General features: G+C 39.1%; 1 protein-coding gene across 1 annotated transcript in view; it reads left to right on the top strand.

The window, feature by feature from the left end:
* Nucleotides 1-22,285, top strand: part of ATP8A2 (ATPase, aminophospholipid transporter, class I, type 8A, member 2) — a gene marked incomplete at its 3' end in the record, with an annotated part of 199,975 nt that overhangs the window by 140,301 nt on the left and 37,389 nt on the right. The window contains exons 25-26 of the mRNA XM_010083758.1: nt 5,611-5,794; nt 10,034-10,144. Coding sequence (XP_010082060.1) covers nt 5,611-5,794; nt 10,034-10,144 — 295 coding nt within the window. The remainder of the gene's footprint in view (nt 1-5,610; nt 5,795-10,033; nt 10,145-22,285) is intronic.

A 22,285-nucleotide genomic window follows, 5' to 3' on the forward strand; every position in this document is an offset into this window, starting at 1 on the left:
TTAATGTCTTTGTGTTTAATGCGTGTTACAGCATGGAAGCAAAGGGAGGTAGTACTTGAAACAGCTTCCTTCCTTGCCTTCCTCTTTTCACAAGTGAACATAAAAAAATTTCAAAAGTGTGGGTAAGAATGCCTTAAAGAGTATTTTTGTATTGAATTGGAGGTGGGGGAAGTATGCAGCCCTCAACACAAATGTTCTAGTCTCCTCATTTTGTGGGAGGGGACCCACAAACAAAAAAATCCCCACAAAAAATAAGGCGTGTAGAGGGAACAGAAGAGAGTGCTGAGACTGGGTATAAAGCTGTGTGTTGCTCAGATGTGGAAGAACTTGTGGGGCTGCCTTCTCTTAGTGGTCTTGTTACATGGTCTGGATATAAGCTGATCTCTTATAAATTACCTCATATTTTCTGCCTCAGTCTTACAGATAAAAGGACTCCAATAGAGTTTGCTTACCTTGTTCTTTATCAATTGTGTCTCTTTTTATATACAGTTGGTAGTCTCAGTTGCTAGTTCTCTACCAGAACCCTGTCTTCGTTGAATCCTTTAGACTTGAATGCAATAAATAAAATTAATCTTTTTCTGAAATATGGTATTTTTATTTCCCATCTGTGGTTTATGACTGTATACTCTGAAGCATCTGCAATGATGCAGATGTAGTTTAAGGGCCTGCGTGAGGAGTATTATTTACAGTTGCTGTCAGTTGCTCTCATGCATCTGTAACTGTGCAATAAATACAGATATGCATAGGGACAGAATTAAAAAACTGTTTCTCACTTTTTTGTGATATTATCTTGTGGAGTGTAGCTGACCTATGTGACACAGGACTGGTTATGCTGGTTGTGTCTTTCTCATCTCGTTTATGGCTACATTCATCTCAATCTATTACATGGAGTTAGGGAATAAGAGGGAGAGCTCTCTTGCCAGATTGCAAAAAGAGTGGTAAAGGAATTGATTGATTTAAATCAGTTGCAGTACATTAAAAATTCAAGTTAAAGCTCTATTGCATTGTTTTTCTTGGTTAAAAATGGTATTTTGATGCTTTTCTTCTACTTCTGAAGTTTTAAAAATTTTGCTACCAGAATGTGTTTCCAAATAAAATGTTTGACATTTATTTTCGCAAATATCACCACTTCACTGGGGGTTTTTTGTGAAATCTGATTTGAATTTATCAATTGCTCTGGTTGTCCCATAAGTATTCCTGATAAAGAAAATTGAACTGGAAGATCCTTCATCTGTGCTTGAATTATCTTCTTAAAGAACTGAAGCCTGAGCAAACCTTCCAGCAAAATGCTGTGTAGAATCATAGAATATCTCAAGTTGGAAGGAACCCATAAGGATCATAGAGTCCCTCTCCCTGGTCCTTGTAGGACTACTTAAGACTAAACCATATGACTAGAACTTTCCTGAACAGGCAAAACATATCAGGTGAGAAGTTGGCTTATAAACATGTGTACTGAGGCTAAAGAAGTAAATGCAGACTCAACGTTTAAAGCCATTGGGAGCTGATCTGCAGAAGTCGGTGGGAATCCACTTAAAATGTTCTCTGTGAAAACCAGCTATGTTACTGCTCAGTGCTGTGCCCTGGGCTGTTTTTTCATGAGCTTACTCAATGTAGAAGAGGGAACTTAAAGTATTTACTGATGGTAACAATATAGTGCTGCTTTATCTGAAAACTATTTACCCCTGCCTCCTTCCATGGTTTCCTTATGCATTGCAGTGGCCTGAGACTGGTCCATGTCTATCTGAGGGTCCCTGGCTCTGGGCTTCATTTCTCTCCCAGCTTCTTCCCAAGGGATAGTGGTTTGTGCCCTCTCTTGCTTCCACTCACCCCATTACAGAGGAAGCAATATGGTATCAAGGCACCAGTTGTCTCTTTCAGGATGGAAACTGCTTTCTGTATTGTTCTGTTAAAGATGCTGATTAAGCAGGTTTGAGACTGAAGAGAACATTCAATTTTTCCATATCAGCTTTTACCCTCCCAAGAGCAAGGCTACAGGAAGGAAGTCTCAGAGGTGGGCAAGTAGCAGGTTTGCTGCATGGCTTTGCATTGACTTTATGCTTCCCTTTCATGAGCACTTCATATTGCACAGCCAAATATGGAATGATAAATATTTTATCAAGGCACAGTCCTGAACCCAGGCTCTCTGTAGCCTGAGTAGGTTAAATCCAGATTCTCAGGAAAGCAATTTGAGCAGGAATCTGAAGACTTGATCCTGGAGCTATAACAGTGGTATTCGAAACCTGACTTTTTTTTCTGGGAGTATGCGTAAAAGAGAATAAATCTAGAGTAAGTTGATTGTATCTGTTGTCAAAGAGGCTTTTGAGCAGATGATAAAAATTACTTATACATAAACAAATGTTTCCAGTGATCTCTTGAGTTGCACTGTAAGAAGTGTTGCTGTCTGACAAATGAATGAATGCATGAGTAAGCAGAAGACTTTGATGCAACTGATGTATTGTTCACATCTTAATTCTTATTTGGATATATGTCAAGGCAAAGCTTACATCCTGATATTGTTGCAGTAAGTGCCAGGCATGTTCCCCCAAATGGTAATTAAAAAAAGCTGCCTGTCACTGCAAATTTTTTCTCCCAAATAGTTAGTTCTTACTAGCATGTTTTACTTTGAACTTAGTCATTTATCCAGGAATCTTTGTGAACTTGGCTATTCCTCCTCTCCTTCCAAGATATCACCTGGGGGAAGCTGCAGGTTAATAGTATCCTGTGCTGTAATCTTCCAGCTATTCATGTAGACAGCCTATCAAATGTGCAGAAATGGACCACAGCTCTGATCATGGGCTAATGGGATTAATGTCAGCTAATGCAGTGTGTTAGTAGCACATAGATTATAAGGAATGCAAGAAGTTTGGAGGCTGAGAGTGCGAGTTGGGTGGGCTGTAAAAACCCCTCAGGAAATCAGTAGCCATCTCAATTTGCAAATTTTGTAGTTAATATACTGTGTGCAGTAAAATGTGTTCTCTGTAGTTTAGGGATGTACTTGATGGGGAGGTGTCGAAGAGGGTGCTTGCTATAGAGCTTCTGTTAAGAATACACAACTATAGTCAAGCAACACTTTGTGTTGAAATCTTGTCTTAGATTTCATCATCTTAAAACAAGTGCAGGAATATTTTTGTTGTTTAAAGCATATGTCTAGTGTTTCCTGTAGCTTGTTTAGTCTTATTAGGTGTATAAAGATGGTAGTCTTTAACTGTTTGTTATATAACTGTAGGTATAATTAACTTTATTTGGTCAAAACAGTAAAAGCATACTCTGTGTACATTTTGTAGTAGTTGGTAAATGTGTTTATATTGGGGCATTCCATTGATTTGACAAATAATAGGCCATTAGTGTCAAAGTCAACTTAAAATCTGAAGCCACACCTACAATGCGGGCACAGGAGTGAATACAGGCTGTTTTAGCTTGCCTGGAGTGTTGCAGCTAAACTGCACTAGATCAAGCTCAAGCGTCTCTGCCACATTCTGGTCATGTCTGAAGTGCCTGTAGACAAGCTGCTAGTTTAAACTACAGAATCAGAGATGCTGTTCACAGTCTCTTTTTTTACTCCCCTGTTGCTTTAAGTGTATTTTAAACCAGGAAGCTTCTTGGCTATTTCTGTTGCCATGCAACTGAAAACTAAATGAATGCAAACTGGACTTTTGAGAGATGTATCTGTCTGAGGAGGATGTTAGCAGATAAGCACAGTGCTCAGCTGCAATGAAATAATTGCATGAGGAGACTGCCAAAAGTATACAGTCCTGTGCACTGGAGGTGCCCCTGGGGCTGGTAATGTGGATGTGTACACTCCTCAGTCCTATCGCTTGAGAACTGGCTGTAAGTCCCTCTGGAGCTCACATTTAATGGCTTGAAGTCCTTGTTAACTGCTTGCACCATGCTTCAGTATTTTATCATGTGAAGATTGAGGAGTGGGGAAGAGGGGATTGTGCATGTGTATATGTGTGAGAGCGAAGTTAAAATTTGATGCAGACTATATTCAGAGCTGTTTTATAATTATAAACTGACAGTTGTCACGCACCATAGGTTGGTTAGTGTGTTAGGGTTTCATGTTGGTAATTGAACTGGGCCCCTGCAGTGCCAAGTGGTGTTTTCATTGCCATGTAGTAAAGTGCTTAATAAATCTATCCAGTGGTATTAAGTAAATTTTATGACCCAGTCAACTTTTTCCTGTTTTTAGCTTTTAGGAACAGGACAGCTGCTAGACTTTTCAGGTGGCTTAGTTCACAAGTGAATTTTGAGCCCAGCAAATTTCTCTTAGGAAGTCTTTCTCCCCAAATTACTCATCAAGTTTTTTTAAGAGCTGGTCAGCACTAAACAAAATCAAGGCCATAAAGCAAAATGCTGAACGAGGTAACTCTGCTTTTTTTTGATCAGCAGTAATCCATCCATGTGTATTGAAAGGCTGTGTAAGTTGCTCCCACAGGATGTAACTCTGGAAAAAATACCATGTAAAAAAACCTGCCTCCCCTGTTCCCCAAGCTCCTCATTCTCCCTCTGTTTTAATAGTAAAGCTTTTAGATATCAGTTACATTATTTTTGTTGAGTGTTATGTAGTTGATTTGAGACGTGGAAAAGTTTTGACTAAAGGTTTATTTAAAGGAATATAAAATAATTTGGAACTTTTAAATAAAACTGATGGGGAAAGGAATTAGGGTTGTTTGTACAGATGGGGTTACAATGGAAATATTTAATCTACATGTAGGTATTTCTAGAATACCTCATATGATTTGGTAACCTGATCCACCTTTTCTATTAAAAAAGGGCATTTTGGGTGTCCTATCCAATTTAGTAACCTAGTCCTGAGTATTTTTCCACTTCTCCCTGGTTTAGACTGGTTTAGCTCTATTGAATTACATGAATTTTTATCAAATGATCTGATATAAAATGAGAGAAGGATCAGGTTAAAGTAAGTAGCAATAAAACAGATAAGACTGGTCAGAAGTTATGGAGTCAGCCTTTCAGTTTTGAATTAGAATTGAGTGATGTCATTACTGGAGTCAGAGTTGCACTAGCACGCAAGGCTGCTTGAGATCAGCTGAGAGGCCTTACTATTTCCGATCCTAATTGTGTAGTCTGAGGTTGGAAAATGGCCTGGCAAATGGGGAAGTAAGCTGGAGGAAGGAATAAGGTAAGCCTGTAATACCTTTTGCCAAACCACTGAAAAATCTCTGATTTATTCTGTGAATGTATTAGTGGTCTTCCACCTCCGGGATGGAGATCTTAATTACTGTTAATCTCGAAACTGTTGTAGCTGAAGAGGAAACTCCCTTCTCCAGTGGTCCCAATATAACATCACTTGTGTATGCTAAAGTGTATTGGGTTTGGGGCTGGGGAGGAAAACAAAGCTTTAAAACCTTTCATATGTTTGTTCTCTTTTGCATAAAACATGAGCCAGTAGTGATAAATGTGAAATTATTTTTAAAGCTATTTGTTTCATCTGAAATGGTTTGGCACACATTCTGAAGCTTAGTTGTTGAATAAAGTAAGTTCCCAGCAACTGCCCTTTGATGACTTCTAAATGTAGATTACAGCTGTCCTTTTGGGAAAGGCACATAGCTCAGCATGTGAGAAACTGACACCTTTTTCTCTCCTTTTCAGAGTATCTCCTCTACAGAAGTCTGAAATAGTAGACATGGTCAAGAAACACGTCAATGCTATAACACTTGCCATTGGGGATGGTGCCAACGACGTAGGAATGATCCAGACAGCTCACGTTGGAGTGGGGATCAGTGGCAATGAGGGCATGCAGGCAACCAATTGCTCAGACTATGCTATTGCACAGGTCAGAGGCAAAAAAGAGCAACTGCCGTATCCTGTTGTCAGAGATAATGCTGTGTGGCCATGGAGTGCTTCATGACTTCTAGTGTTGAGCTAGGAGTGTCTCTGCTCGTGTCCTTTTCAAGGCAGCTGTCTAAAACAGATATTTGGGATGTATTTTTGGGTTTCATTATTAAGATTTTATGTTCTTTAGTGCAAAGCTCCACTTCCTCTTAAAGTTTGTTTCCTTCTGACAGCTGTACAGTGTTTTGTTTCTTCAGTAATAAGGGAGAAGCACTTTCTGTGATGCTTATGTTAGCATGTTTTTAGTGCTGCTTACCTTACCTCTCTTGGTGCAAGCTCTTTTCTCTTATGAGTAGGCATTGTAACCAAGTGTATAAGAGTTTGTCTGTTGGGAAATTATTATTTTGGGGTGTCTCCTTTTTGTTGTTGTTTTTGTTCTCCCCACCCCTATGAGGTGTACAAGAATTAGTCACAGTTCTAGAGAGCTGGCCAGCATTTCATCTCAGGTGTGTTATTTGGGTGGGTGCTCTCAAGCTGTCCTGTCAAATTCAGCACTGATTACTTCAGCTAAAGAGGAGAGTAAAAACTTTTTTTGTTTTACTGAAAAACCAAAATGGAGAATAAGGATTTTAAAAGAAGCATAAAAAAAGGAAGGAGATGCTTCAGCTGCTGGACATCCTTTGAATACTATTTAAAGCTGAGATGCTTTGTGTATGTGTTTGAGACTGATTGCAGGACAAGAACACATGGAGCTGACACGAAGCAGAGACAATCCACTGTCTCCTCAGTGATCTGTGAGCATCAGCTGATGTTCCCTTCTGCCAGGGTGTAGGCAGATTTGCTCTACCAAGTGATATGAAGTATTATCTTTTGATAGTTTCAGTAGAAGGTGAGGTTTTGAAAAGGCACAGATAATGCTGCTGTTTGCACAGATAACTGTTTGTTGTGTTAACCCTGCTGTGAAGCAAAGTGGCAGTCTTGTATTGCTGCTCTGTTCTGCAGTCTGATGAGGCGCTCTGGGTTTCAGGCTTGAATAACTGAGATCTTTCACCAAATTTATCTTGAAAATTTTAGGCTGTTTTGTCAAGGGCTTATTCTGTCATAAACAGTAGCATATTCCAAATACATGCCATTGTAGGAGCTGCCATAATCGTTAAGTCTGTGATATCTTGTAAAGACCTTCTCATTTTTCACTTCTGTAGACTATATATTGCTTATGCTGTATGCCTTAATTGAATGCTCTTTACTTAGACTTGCTCAGATCATTTATTACTTCCATTTTAATAAGTATAAGCAGTGAGAGCTCTGTCCATAGAGGGCCCTATGCACTTAATTCATTTTGCGTGGGTTGCAGTAACGTTAAAACTGAAGAACTAATTCTGCGTTCATGCGTTGCTTCTGCATTAACAAAAACCCTTGGATTTGGCTTCAGTGTTAGAATGTGGAAGTAAGTTGCTCTTGGTTTAAATTCCAGTCAGGGAGTTAATGACAACAGCAATTAATTTTTTTAGTTCAATATGAAATAAAAGCTGGGCATACCAGCACAGAATTTTAAGTTGAAAAATTAGTAAAATGCTGTGGAACTGTATTTTTTGTGAGTGTGTAGAAGAGCTTTGTGCTGATTAAAAAAACTTGAAAAGGAATCCCTCTTGTGAAAGAGACTAACAGTGTATGGTAATGTGTGTTTCAAAAACAGTGTTCAAAAGAAAACCTTGATCTCTGTGGGGTATATTTCTTTCTGTGAACACCTATAACTCCCACTAAAGCGTTACTGTATGTGCATGCCTTGAAGGCAGAGTATGTTCTTATTGAGTAATTTAAGATGACAACTATAATGTAGCATCTTGTGTTCAAATGGTATTTCAAATGCAGTGGTGCCAGAAGTAGGCACTTATGGAAGAGAAAGTCTCTATATAGGCTTGTTCAGGATTCCAGGGGGAATCAAAGCATAAACCAAGAAAAAATAAAGAAGGCAACTTGTGTCTGACCCTACTCCAAATAGCTTCCACAGGTGCAAGAAGCATCTGTTTGAATCATCCTTTTCCCTTGAAATGATATTGCACCGGTGATCCATAGTTAGAGAATTCCCAAATCAAATGGCCGAACTGTTTAGAAAGGCAGTAGTAGAATTTAATTACTTTTTTCCTCAGTAAAAAGCTTTATCATCTTAATCCAGAGAGCATCTGGTGTCTAGGGACTGTTCACTTTTCTTAACTAGGGAAACTTCTTTCTTAGATAAATGTTCATGCTTCAATTTTCTTTTCTGGAAAATTTATCTTGCATTTTGGATGCACTTTCCCTGCCTTAAGCACCCCATCTCCCTCCCCCCCCCAGCATGGCATCACCTCATCCTTTAGTCAAGATGAGGGGTATCTTTCTAAAAGATAATCTCTGTATAAAAAAAAAAGGTATGCTAGGGTTGATACAGAGATGACTGAAAACTTACAGAAAGTGTTTTGCAGGTAGGCCACCTGGATGGTCTTTAATGTTACCTTCCGATTTAAAACACCATGAATACAGTACTGCCCAAACAAGGGAAGTGTCTTAGTAGAGCCCTATCCCTACAGTCGCTCAAGTATTATACCCGTAGCTGTGCGTTTGCCTAATTTCAGTGACCTGCATCAAAACAAATTTAATTCCTTGCCATGTCTCAATAGGACCATTCACCAGTGTGAAGAGGCTCAGAACTGTGTTTTTTAGGTTGCTAATATCTTCTTTGCTGTGCTGTGTAGTGCGTTCATTTTCATGAGAGTACAGTCAAGAGAGGCAATTAATGTAGGATTTTTCCTTGCCTTGAACTCCAGAGAAGACTACATCTGAGATGGTCACTTGTTAGAATCAGCAGAGATAAATTTTTAGGGTGTGTCTAACTATTGTCTACAAGAGGTGTTTGGGGTGACTTGTCAGGACATAGTGGCAAGTTTCCTGTCACTGATGTGTGTTGTCCGTGAATTTTGATGAAGAAAGTTGTACCTGTGCTGCATATTAACTGAGGCACTAGGTGTCTAATAGGTCAACTGCTCCCTTCTGAGTGTCTCACTTTCAGTGCTGACTCAAGTTGGTCAGAGACTGAACTGTGAAGTTTGATTCACTTTTATTTTCTCTCCCTTTTTGCTGGCATATCCTAACAAATCTGAGTTGCTGATGCAGGGGAGGGAGGTTGTTCTTATAGGATTTGTGGTTCAGTGATTTCAGTGCTGGAAATCATGGGAGCAGAGCTATCTCATGACACTCCTAATTCATTAGTGTAGCTTTCAATTTCAAATAAGTTTGGGTTAAAATCAATGATCTAGAACCTAAGCTTTTCTTATCAAGTCACTTTATGGAAAAGGAAGCAAAGCAAATAATGATCCCACCTTAGTGTCCAAGAATTCTTTCAGGTATGCATGTGCTGAATGGTCCAGTCACCAGTATGAGCTGTCTGTAACTGAAGGAAAAAGGAATGCTGCAGGCCATAAAAAGGTTCACTGACAAAGCCAAGACTAGAAAATATGCATTTCCGTGGTTGCATTGTGAGACTGCTTCTATAAAAGTCTATTTTCAAAACTGCTGAATTGAGAAGCAGAATTTGAGCTGTATCTGTGGTTCAAACTGGCATTAAAAGGTATCTGTTTTTACTTGCCCTTTTTGGCAAATGCTTCTTCTTTCTTTATAGAGTATTTTGGGTGCTTCATGTAATATATGATGGCATATATTTTCTGGACTGGAAATGTTAATGTAAGTATTTGTTCTCTCTAAAGACTCTATACATCTATTTTTCTACTTGTGTTGCCACCTTGTGTGTTTTATTTCAGCTCAAGACAGTTCTGATTATCAGACTGTTCATTTAACACAGACAATGGAGAGTGAACCTTTTAAGTCGTCAAACACAGGAATCTTCTTTGACCATGAAATGAAGAGTTCACATTTATATTCAATCCACAAGGCTATATTATGTTAACCTTGCTTGATTTTTCTATCAAGATAGTACTACTAATTGAAGACTTCTTGCTGTTTAAAACCAGTGAAGACCACTTAAAAACATGCAGAATTTTGCTTCAAAAAAGGCTTTTCCTGTAAATATTGTGTTGGTTTTTGCATGTATGTTCTGATAAGCTATTTAAATATTGCACTTGAAGAACAAATTTCATAGCTGATCTGAAGTCAGGAGTTTACTTTAAACAGTGTTTTTTTTAAAAAAAAAAAAAAAAAAAACAAACAGTTCTTCATATGTTTAAAAAACCCATTTTCTCTCTTTCAGTTTTCCTATTTGGAGAAGCTGTTGTTGGTCCATGGAGCTTGGAGTTACAATCGAGTTACCAAGTGCATACTCTATTGCTTCTACAAGAATGTAGTTTTGTATATTATTGAGGTAAGAGTAACTAAATTGAGGGGTTTTACCAGTGCTTATTCCTCAGATTGTCTCTTGTGAAAAGAAAAACTCATCCAAATGGACTGACTTTTTTTTCCATGTTTAACAACTTCAGTTTTCTTTCTCAGATTAAGAGATTAAGATTAAGTTAGTTCACTTGAATCTTTTCAGTTTTCCTTTTGCAAACATTAAGATTTCAGTACAGCGGAGACTTGGATCTGAGATATGAGGAACAAAGATCATTCCTTCTGTGCAAATGTTCTTATTGAAACCTTTGTATCCATGGAAACATTTCAGTTAGAGCTTATATTTATAAAACTTGAACTGGGGGCTAAAATTAAATCAAAAGTTGATTTAATAGAATCAGAAGAGACTCTAATAAACTAAGCAAAAACTATAGCTGTTGTGTCCAAATTAGAAAGACCATAGCTTAGCTGGAACTGAAATTACTTTCCCTTGTTTTTTGGAAAGAGAGGACATAATTTTACCCTACCATGCCAGTGAAATTGTTAAATTAATCAGGTTATTTGATTTAATAATATTAACATTTAACTAACTGTGTTTTGAAAAATTAATTGCCTGAAGATGTCAAGTAGTGAAACTAGATTTTGAAAAGGGCTGAATTATGAACATTAATGTATTGCATTTCAGCCTGCTTAAATAGGAGTGTAGTTCTCATGCTTTAGGATGTAGTCTTGAATTTAAGAAGGATCAGGAAGGGTCATGTGCTGTTGCCTAGTTAGAAACATATGAGGAACTTGAACTCAATTGGTCACTTGAGTATCAAGTGGTCACTTGGTACAGCAATTTCCACATTGTTCATCAGTTTTATTTATATATGTCTATATGTATGATGTGTTAGGTTTTCTATTTCTTTCTACAATGAAGTAGGCATGAATGAGGCTAACGGGTAAGAAAATTAGAATGTTTATAATTAGGCAGCTAGTTAAATTGATTACAGGACAATAGTGGGGATGTAATGTTTTAGTAGTAAGTGAATCAGATAATGGTCAGTGATTCATCATAGAATCACAGAATGGTTTGGGTTGGAAGGGACCTTAAAGACCATTGAGTTCCAACCCCCCTGCCATGGGCAGGCACAACCTCCACTAGACCAGGTTGCTAAAAGCCTCATCCAGCCTGGCCTTGAACACCTCCAGGGATGGAGCATCCACAGCTTCCCTGGGCAACCTGTGCCAGTGCCTCACCACCTTCACAGTAAAATATTTCCTCCTAAAGACTGACTTCCTCAGGGCCTGATCACTTCTTAATACATGATGTTAGGCTCTTATAGAACAAATATTCTCCACTAACTTGCTCCACTTTTCCTGTGCTATTTCTGAATTAGCTGTTGGCTGTTACAATTTCTACACAGTCTGTTTACTGCGAGAGGGTTACACTATCCCATCAGAATAATGGCAGTGTTTTGCTGTAGTGGGTGAGAGCAGGATGGTTGCATCACACAGTATGCTAGATTTGTGAAATAATATGAGGAGTTGATTTTTTTTTCTCTAAATTTTAAGCATTTGAATCTTGACTGTGTTCCAACTTTTTAACCACGTTCTCTGACAAATTTAAATCCATGTTCCTGAGATTTCACAGATTTGTTCTTTCCTACTGTAGAAGCCACCTCCACAGCTGTGAGACAAATTTAGCACCCTGAGATAATTTTAGAACTCTTGCTGCTTGCCCAGTGTAGCAGTGTGTCTTGCTTCATTTACTGTAGTCTGGCAAGGAAATTCATTTATACATCAAATGTTGTGTTAGTGAAATTATGTGTTCCCGTGTGAGCAGCTGTGGAAGAGGCTGAAGACAGGTAGCTTAATCATCTTACCTTTGGGAGGAATCCTATTAGGCAGAGATATCACTATGTGATACATAAAATGCCAGTCTGCTCCAAGAATATGAGATCAGATGTTCTCTTCACTGTACTATTCTATTCAGTTCTTTCTGCTTACTGTACTGAGGCAAATTAGTTTTTGCGTCTCCTGATGTCCATGACTAAGGATGGGAGTTGGTTCTACCTGACACATTAGCACTGAAAAATGCATAACAAGCTTCAGCCCCGCACCTCGGTTACCCCTCTGCTCATGCAGTGTAGAAGTAGAGAGCAAGTTTAAGGCTTGAGGGAGGTAAAGGGACAGAAGAAATCCTGTAGACCTGCAGCAATGGGAAGAGCTCAATTTGGTTTTAGTTCCCCTGTTTGAGTTTGCTCTACTAGCGGCTTTAAGGAATTTGCCTTCCAAAACTGTATAAAACTAGCCAAATTGCCTGGAAACTGAAGAGACATCAATTTTGGTATCCTAGGGATGCAGGGGAGAGAGGTAAGAGATCTCTAATCCCTTTCTTAGCTTTACACAAAGAAAGCTGAGTTGTTTTATATTTCTGCTGTGAGGCTTGGGAGTTCCTTTTTGGTACAGAGCGATGCTCCTGAAAAAGAAGCTCTACAAAGGGATAAATCCGTCAGCTGGAGAGAATGGTAGTTGAGTGTCCAGTGCTCTTGTGCTGTTGCTAGTGCATATGGTATGTTCTTGATTGTTTTCTAATGCTCTGGACAAATTTAATATTTACCTGTACTTCCTAGTTCAGTGTGTGGTGTACAGGGAATATTCTTTTAGCATCGTAATGAAACAGGGATTTGAACTTGAACTACTTTCTAAGTTAATCTTCTAAAGGATTGTGCTGAGTAAATATTTATAGAGTTGAATCAAAAAGCACATCAGTCAATATGACTGTCAGTTATACCTTTGTTACTGTATCTGTTTTATTTCAATGAAGCTTTAACACCTGAGGAATAACTGTAGTGAACCTTACGTAGATGAGTCTTGCAGCAATGAAGCACTGAGGCTCATCGTAACTTTTATTCCCTGATACTTTCAAAATGTCAGAGAGAAATAAGAGGTGGTACTCAGACTTAACACACAGAACATCTGGATACAACTTGCAGAGGCATACATTAAGATTAAACTTGAGTTAATTAAACAATTATAAATGCTTGAGGAGAACATATTACTATATATTACTTAGTATCCCAACATTGGTATAGTAAAATCTTTAATGCTTAAAAGCTCATCTTGACACAAATCACTCTTATACCAGGAGGATCCAAACTGTGGCATCTCTAAAACATAGAATTTCATCAGTTTTCCTTCAGCTTTTGGGAAAAGTGGTAATTAAAATACAGAATTTGGGATTTGGTGGGAAGTGTACTCAGGTGACTGGTATCATGGCCTTTACTGTTAGGAGGTGCTGCTGGGTTAAGGCTGGTGCCTACCTTCCTGCAACGACTGATTCTTTGCGGGGCCCCAGCAATTGTGTTTTCAGCTCTTTGACAATGACTAAAATGTGCACCCATACTGGGACAAATTCATGCAGCTAGAGAGCTAATATAGCAGAAGGCAAGCCTTGTAGTCCAGTGATTGGAGGGGAAATGGAGATGAGTGTGTTTTCTCTCTCCCTTGATTAGGTCTTCCTAATACTTTTTAAGAGATGAATTTTAAGTCATCCAAGTGCTAAAGCTCAGTGAAGGCTGAGAAGATTTGGGTTAGCCTAAGACCTGGAAACTCAATATTGCTCTCCTTTCTTTGACCTAAACTGTCTTTTCCTTTGCATTTCTTCATCATTGTCCTCCTGCCATTCTCTTGATTTTTCCCCCCTTGATTTTTTGAAAATATAAAATTGAATGAAATATGAATCAAAAGTAAAAAGAGAAGCACATCCTGAAAATTCAAAGCCTTTCAGTGTGATTCTTAGCCTGTTTCTTGAGCCCTTGCTTATCACTGCTACCAGGGTGCTTCAGGGTGTAAAGTTGGGGTTCCCTCACTTATGGTCTCACTTACCAGGAGAGGGGTGTGGAATCAAGCCTTTCCATCCACAGAACTAGTTGGTAGATGAATTGCTGCTGATTCCCCAATCTGACTCGTCTTGCTGGGTCTGTCCTAACAGTGGCAAGGAAATCTACATAGAAAGCTACCCAGATGGCTACAGGGATGAAATGTGAATAGAAAGCCTCCTCTTTGGTGTATTTCCCATGTCTGGCTGCAGTAGCAGTGTGCACTAAAGCCGTTGTTGAGGAAAGCCAACCGTTCAGGATCATCCTGAAGCAGGTGGCCAGGGACAGGGTTTTGGCAGATTTGACAGATAAATACGTGGGCATCATTACAAAATACCATCCCATTCAATTATTTATGTAGCTGGCTTTAAGCTGAGTAGTGAAACAAAAGATCTGTTTCACATCTGTTGAGCAGATATATTTCACTGGAGATGATATAAAGTTGCCCTGATGACATCAGAGCTTTGAAATACAGCTGATTTCAAATGTAAAACAATACAGGAATGTTGCTTTCATGTCATGCTTGGAGAAGTAGAAACACATCAAGATCAAAGGTGATATCAGAAGTATCAGTAAGAGTTCAAGGCGTTTGGGAATGGTTCTGTGGGAACAGTAGTGTAGAAGATAGCTTTCAGGCCAACACAGTGTGCAGGAAAAATGTACTCAGTACTTCACTAGAGTATGTTGTTTGTCTGGAACATACTTAATATGAAGTGCTCTTATATATTGCAGAATGAGTGGAGGGGGTGAGGGGAGGGTGAGAAATAGATGGTCCTTGTGTCAAGGTCTGGCAGTGCAGAGCCTTAACAGAGAAATGAATAGCGAGTAGGAGGGTAAGAGTATAGTGCACGTGCCCCAACACTGCATTATTTTCTATTCTGCCTTAAGAATCCAGAGGTAAATTTAAAGCCCAGATCGGAAAGTTGTTTCTTTGTGGAGGCTGAGAGGGAAGTCTTATTGTGAGCTGTGTTAAACAAGAGAAATGTACTAAAGAACAAAACACCAGGATCATAGTTTCTCTTTTAGAGCTGAATTTTCAAGTCTTAAAAGCTTCAAGTAAACACAATGCCTAGATAAACAGGCTTTTAAAGAAGTGGTGATTTTGTGAGTCCAGCAAGGTCTGGCAATGAGAGCTGTGAAGTGCTCTGCATGCTCTTTGCGGTCACCACTTCAGACTAGCCAACAGCACAAGCTGTGCAAGCACACGTGAAATGTTGCTGCATGAGACCTTTCATTTGTTTTTCCTGTTTTCATGCTTTCCTGTCAAACAGAACAAGTATTTTTAAAAATACAGAAAGCAGACGGGAATTTTAGCCCTTTTATCCAAATGGCATGCAGAATTGAGTGTATCTGATATGATAGTAAAAAATATACAGCTCTAATGCTTCTGTGTGCTTATCCCTGATTTATGTAATCTGACTTTCACCTACATCCCTGTGCCTTCTGTTTCCAATTGACTTTGCAACTCTGAGGGTAGAGATGGGCAACTTAAAACCATAACCATGGGGATTTTTGCAGTGAGTTGAGGACTGAAGTGCAATAAGTGTTGTCATAAAAAGCAACTTTGTTAAAAGATAAAAAGTATTTTCTGACAGTGTTAAATAGGGAATCAGAACATCTGGTTGTGAAATTTTTGAACAGGAATAACAATAATACAGGCAGCTAGCTGTCTTGTCATGCTTATGTATTCATATTATTCAGTTGCCTGTTCAAATACTTCAAATGCCAGTAGGCATTTAAGTCACTATTTCTGTGTGCATATACTCAGTTGGTGTGGTAAGCTTATAACGATGTTGTTTCATGATGAAGCAAAGTAGGAATGTGCGTGTGATTTCCGTTTTATGTAATTTAGAAATCTGGCTTTTGAATTCTCACCAATGCATGTGTATCCTGAATAAGCAACTTATTCTCTGTGGATAGGTGTCTTCAGGTAGGCAAAGGTGGGATTCAGTATCCTTAAGATTGGTATCAGGTGTAAATTTGGGTGCCTGAGAGGAAACCTATGCAGTGTCCATGTAGATAGCCATAGTGGATGGTGTGGGGTCATGCAGCGCAGTATGGAACTGGCAGGTGTGCCATAGGACCTGCCAAAGACCTTCACCTGTCTGAAGCAGCAGCAGCATTGTTAGTACTGAGAGGTCTATGTTGGGGTAACTGAACCCGTCCAGAAAGTGAAAGAATCTTTTTATGTTCATTTGTTTTTGAAACATGTAAAATAATAGAATCCAATCTCCCCAGCTTGGGTAATGTTAATCAGTGCAAGAAGTGCAGAATATTTATGGAAGTTACAGTACAGAACCTGCAGATCTGGAAAATGCAGTAATGGACACAGTGTAAGGAGCAAAGGATGTGAGACTCAGCACTGTCTTTTGATAATTTTTGGAAAAACAGGTCTTAAATCTGTTCTTACTTTTCTCTTGCACTGTTTCTTATCAGCCTTGTACACAGGTTTAACATGCAGAAATAGAAGACCTAGGGCTGCACAGAATATTATCCCCTTCCCGTCCACCAAAAAGGCTAATAATAGGCTCCAATTCCAGAAAACATTCTTTAGTAGCAATACTTATAGAAAACAGATACTGCAAATAGCCTGCCAAACTTCTTGGAATATCATAAAATACGGTTGTCCAACCTAATCCAAAATTGTCCAGATAGTGCTTTGCTTTTTGTTCTTAAAAATATAACCTAATTTCTTTCTCGTCTGATTTACAGTGCTTAGTTTATATTGCTACCACTGACAATTTATTCCATATTTAAACCACTCTGTTGTCTGAAGAAATTCAGAATTGTGTATATGGTCTCACCAACTTTAATCTATGATTGACGGCTTGTTTTTCAGATTCCTAATTGAGTATGTTAATCCCTAGAGTTTCCAAAGAATTGGCCATAAAGATAAATCCATGCAAATATTAATTTCTTTTTTAGTGCTATGCACTGCACAGTGAATCATTAGAGACCAGTCCATCTTCCCTGAAAAACAAATTGACTCAACTATTAAACAGCTGGGTTTGAATTTTTTCCAGCATTTTCAGAAGTGATGGAGTGAGTACTAGCATTGTTCTGACTTATTATGAACACTGCCTTGATTAAACCCTACAACCAACGCAGTTAATTTTTGAACTTTGCAAATATTATAAAATGACAAATTAGGTTGCTTGTTGTGGTCTCAAAATCTCCATGTGTAACACTTACCAGGTTCAATAGGCACTGCAATAGACTACTTCAAGAAGAGATCTCCTTTGATATTGTATTGGCCAGATAAATGGATCCAGGCACTCTGAACATATTTTGTGTATACTTATATACATAAGGGATGTATGACAGGCACAGTATGTTTTTTTTTCCCCTGTAAAGTATATGCTTAATTTGGTGTGAAAAAAAATAAATTAATTTCATAATTGGAGGGCTTATAACAAAAAAAGGCTATTTTCTAAATTTGAGGCCATTAAATGTGAAACATTAGCCATCTCCTGAGCAATGTGTTCATCAAATCCTGAATTCTGTAAGTGTCATCAGTAAAATTTTTTTTCTGTTTAACTATGTCACCAGTGAAAACGCAAGCTGATGTTTAAAAGGAAGATAGCCTAATGTGAGGAAGCTTTTAAGAAGCATTTTAGGAAGCTTAACCTATATTGTGGAAGTTAAGAAAACTCAAACTTAGGGTTTTTTTTTCTTTTGTTTTGTTTTTTTTTTTCCATCAAGCAACCAGCTTTGAAATTCAAGAGTTTCAGTCCTGTTTTCAACCCCACTTTCTTTCTAAAAGCTGGAAGTTTTCATATCCAATAACTTTTCTTGTGGCTTTGAATAGTAACTGAAAACCATTGTCTGCTCTGACTCAGTAATATTGGATAACCTGTTGTTTTAATACAAATGAAGGGGAACAGATCCTACTTCCCTATCCCCCAGGCCAGTTTAGTGCACATGGCAGTACTTGTGGGTATAGAGAAAGCCAAATGTCAAATCTGTATCAATGTTAAAAAAGTGCAAATAAACCTTATCAGGGGATAACTTGTGCTTAGCACATTCAGGCTGAATTTAGCTATGTATGCTCTACTGCACTGAAGGGGGTAATTTTGAGAGCTTTTTTAAAATACAACACCATATATACCTAGATGTATATATGGTAATACAGCTCTTTACAAATATATACTTTGGACCTGTATTGGTTTTCTTTGTTAATACAGCTCTTTACAAATATATACTTTGGACCTGTATTGGTTTTCTTTGTATCTGGCCTATACAACTATAAATAGACTTCCTTTAATCACAGAATCACAGAATGGCCTGGGTTGAAAAGGACCTTAAAGATCACCTAGTTTCCGCACCCCTGCTGTGGGCAGGGTTGCCAACCACTAGAGCAGGCTGCCCAGGGCCCCATTCAGCCTGGTCCTGAATGCCTCCAGGGATGGGGCATCCACAGCTTCTCTGGGCAACCTGTTCCACTGCCTTACTACCCTCCGCCTGAAAAATTTCCACCTAACATCCAACTTAAATCTCCCCTTTCTTAGTTTAAAACCATTCCCCCTTGTCCTATCACTATCCACCTTCGTAAACAGTCGCTCCCCCTCCTGTTTATATATGATCCCTTCAAGTACTGGAAGGCTGCAATGAGGTCTCCCCGGAGCCTTCTCTTCTCCAAGCTAAACAAGCCCAGGTCCCTCAACCTTTCCTCATAGGAGAGGTGCTCCAGCCCTCTGATCATCTTAGTGGCCCTCCTCTGCACCCACTCCAAGAGCTCCACGTCCTTCCTGTGCTGGGGGCCCCAGGCCTGGACACAGTGCTCCAGATGGGGCCTCACAAGAGCCGAGTAGAGGGGCACAATCACCTCCCTCTCCCTGCTGGCCACCCCTTTTTTAATGCAGCCCAGGACACAGTTGGCCTTCCAGGCTGCAAGCACACACTGCCGGCTCATATCCAGTTTCTCATCCACCAGGACCCCCAAGTCCTTCTGCACAGGGCTGCTCTCAAGGAGTTCTTCTCCCAGTCTATACAAGTACCTGGGATTGCCCCAGCCCAAGTGCAGCACCCTGCACTTGGCCTTGTTGAACCTCATTAGGTTCTCGTGGGCCCACTTCTCCAGCCTTTCCAGGTCCCTCTGGATTGCATCCCTTCATTCCCGATTTACATGGGAAAAACTGATAGAGTAAGGTCCTATGCATATTGTATATATTGTTTGTATGTTTTACTTTTTACTAGACAGAAGCCATAGGGCGGGGATGTTGGTGTGGGGGCTTCTTCTCTTTTTCACCTGTTCCTCATTGCTCTAAATAGCTACATTCCAAATGTGTTTGTACAGCAATTTACTTCTAAGAACAGTAATACAAACGCTTACAAATGAGGCTACGTTTTGTCAAAAAGGACTTGGTGATAGACCCTGGCCCCAGTGACTGACTGGCAAATCAGAACAGTGAGTTTAATCCTCTGCTTTAAAAGCTTTGAGGCATTCGTGTTAAAATGTCCCCATGAGTGTGCATGTTCTGTAACTTAATGCAACTTGAAAAACTTTAGTCTTCCAGGGGAGAGAAAAACAGAATTACTCTTACTCAATTAGCTGTATCTGCTGCAGTTGAACTCAGATGTTACCCTGGTATTTAGATGTGAGGCGGGGTTTGCAAATCTTTTTGCACAGCTCTTTGCAAAGCATTTTTAGGTGGTGCCAGAGAATTTGGAAGTATTGCAGTGAAGGTGTAGTATCTATTTGCGAGTCATGCTTTTGTGTAATTTCACAAAAACTTATTTAAGACCAAAGTACTCTGAAATTTGACTTGGAGCCCCCATGTGGAAATGTGTGGTAGACTGTGAGCAGTCCCACTGGAGTCACTGAATAGTAATGGAAGACGTTTTCTATTTTCTTGGCAGTTCTTTGGAATATAATGAGTTTAGTTGTTCCAAGCCATGTACCAGGATATTGTTTGTTGTTGTATGCTTGTGAACAAACGCGTGCTGGTCTGTGTGGTCTTGTCTGAACTGGATAGAAGCCTGTCTGGCTGCCAGCTGCTTGCTCAGCAGTAAGCTTGATAGGCTTGATATTTCTTGAGCATGGGTACCTTGAAACATTTTGTTTCACTATTCAGTTTTATCATCTTGAAGTATTTTACTAGTATGTTGTGTCTTTGTTCCTGGGAAGTCAAACAAAAAAGATATTATCTGAGCTCCTGTCTGACAGTGATCTCGCTGTCAACTTTGCCTTTCTAGTTGTCGATATGGCATTTCTCTGATGTGTTTGGAGGCACCACTGGAGTATGTAAGTTTCTAACTGACACACTTTCTAATGTGTCCCATAGTATAGATGCATGCAGGTGATGAGTTCATAACTCTCACTGTCTTAATACTGCTTCTCAGGCAGCTACAAGAACCTTTAGAACACTAACTCAAAAACGTGGTGTTACTAGATTTTTTTAATATAAAATTTCTTTCTTTCCAGTATCTGCTTCATGAACTGAACTGGTCCTGATTATTTTGAGGTTTCTTGGGTTCTTTTAGGATCATGACCCAAAAAGCTAGGGCAGAGAACAAGTTTAACTGAATACAGATTCCATTTTTAAATGTTGCTAGAAAATAATTTTGCCATTTCACTTGGATGAGCACTAATGATAAAAATACCTCTATCCAGTTTCACTAATTAACCACTAGAGATTATTTTATTTTGGGATTCATAAAAGGCATCTGTAACCTAGTTTAAGTGCATATACAGGATTTAAAATAAAATATATCTTATGTTTGTGAAGGAAAGAATCTAAAATATAAATTGGGAGTTATTGTTTGCCCAAGTTCAAGGTCTTGAACCAAACTTTTTTTAGCACAGCAAGGTCAGAGGTAAAAAACACATCATATCCTCCATGATCAGTCCAGTCCCCAGTGCAAATCTGGAGCAGCACAGGCCTTGCTTTCAAATGCGCTTTTACAGCCGCTTCTGCTGTAGAAACTCTTCAGTGGTTTGCGTTTCACCCAAGGGATATCTGTCCTGTTAGGAGCTGGAGCTCTGTGGCTGGGGACAAGAGTATAAAAATTGCTATCAGTCAGTGCCCCTGTGAAACTCCTTCCTGTGTGGGGATCCTGCATCAATTGATAGCACACAGTAAGTGTAACAGCTTTGAGTAACCTGTCCCAAACAGGTTATATTTTTTCCCTCTATTGAGATGCTGAGCACAACGCAGATAGCTTTGACTATTTATAAGCTTTTGGTTATTTATATGCCCTAGAGAGCATGTCATTGCTTTTTATGTCTACTTGCGGTTTTCAACAAAATCATTTAGAACATATTAAAATGCACTAGAAATAGGAAATTGTGCTACCTAGTGATAATATTGCTTCTGAGTTATACAGTCCTATTTTTCTGAAAATATGTCGAAAATTAGTCATTTACAGCTTCCCCCCCCGCCCCAAATATTCTGTTGCCATGGTCTCAGGCTGAGACCACCGTAATCTTAACACATTCGTGGGTATACTTGCATGTTGAATATAAACATCAGCATAGTCAGTAATTTTGAGCTTAAGCTAAAAACCCCAGAACTATGCCCCAAAAGGCACAAGGACCTATTCTGTGGAAAAGCAAGAGCTAAGTGGACTTGATCCATGTCTGTGCGTTTGCAAGTCTGGCTCTGCCCCATCAAGACAAGGCTATGGATAACCACTGATGACTTCATGCTTTCAGAAGACTGAATGAGGTAAAAACTTGGTCTGCCAGTTTTCAAACGTGACAAAGTTTTTTTGCTTTCTTTCTTCTTGCTGTATTTCTTTGCATTCATGCAAAAGCAATTAAGGATTTAGAAAGTGAGAAGATGGGATATATTAGCCTTAGCTGTGTCTAAGGTCCGCAGGGATTCAGTGAAAGTGTATATATTTTTGTATAGGTTATAGAAATACTGTGTGTGTTAAGAGAAGAAATCTAATACTGTATGTTCTCATCCAAAACCAAATAACGCTATCTTTATTAATAAATGGCAGTGCGGATTGATTTTATTAGTGTTAACTGACTAAAATATGTAGATGGCTCGGTAGCAGCAGAAGTGTAAGTCATGAGTAACCAGTAACACCTGAACCTCTCAGTGTTATTTGTGATGATGGTTCCTGTCAAGTTCAATTTTGATAGAAAAGTGAGTCTCCCCTTTGGGTTCACTAATAGTATCTTGACCTTTTCTCCCTTTTGTTGCCAAGGAGTGACAGGTGTCTGGAGCAGCTAAGAAATATGACAGTCAGTCTGTGCTTAGTGTCAGATGGCATTCATTAGTGTTAAAAATGACATGTGGTTTTGTACTACTTGGAAATGTGTTTATGCCTATTAATACATCCTGCTTCATGGACAAGAT

Source organism: Pterocles gutturalis, unplaced genomic scaffold (assembly GCF_000699245.1).
Source record: "Pterocles gutturalis isolate BGI_N339 unplaced genomic scaffold, ASM69924v1 scaffold5920, whole genome shotgun sequence".
Classification (NCBI taxonomy): Eukaryota; Metazoa; Chordata; class Aves; order Pterocliformes; family Pteroclidae; genus Pterocles; species Pterocles gutturalis.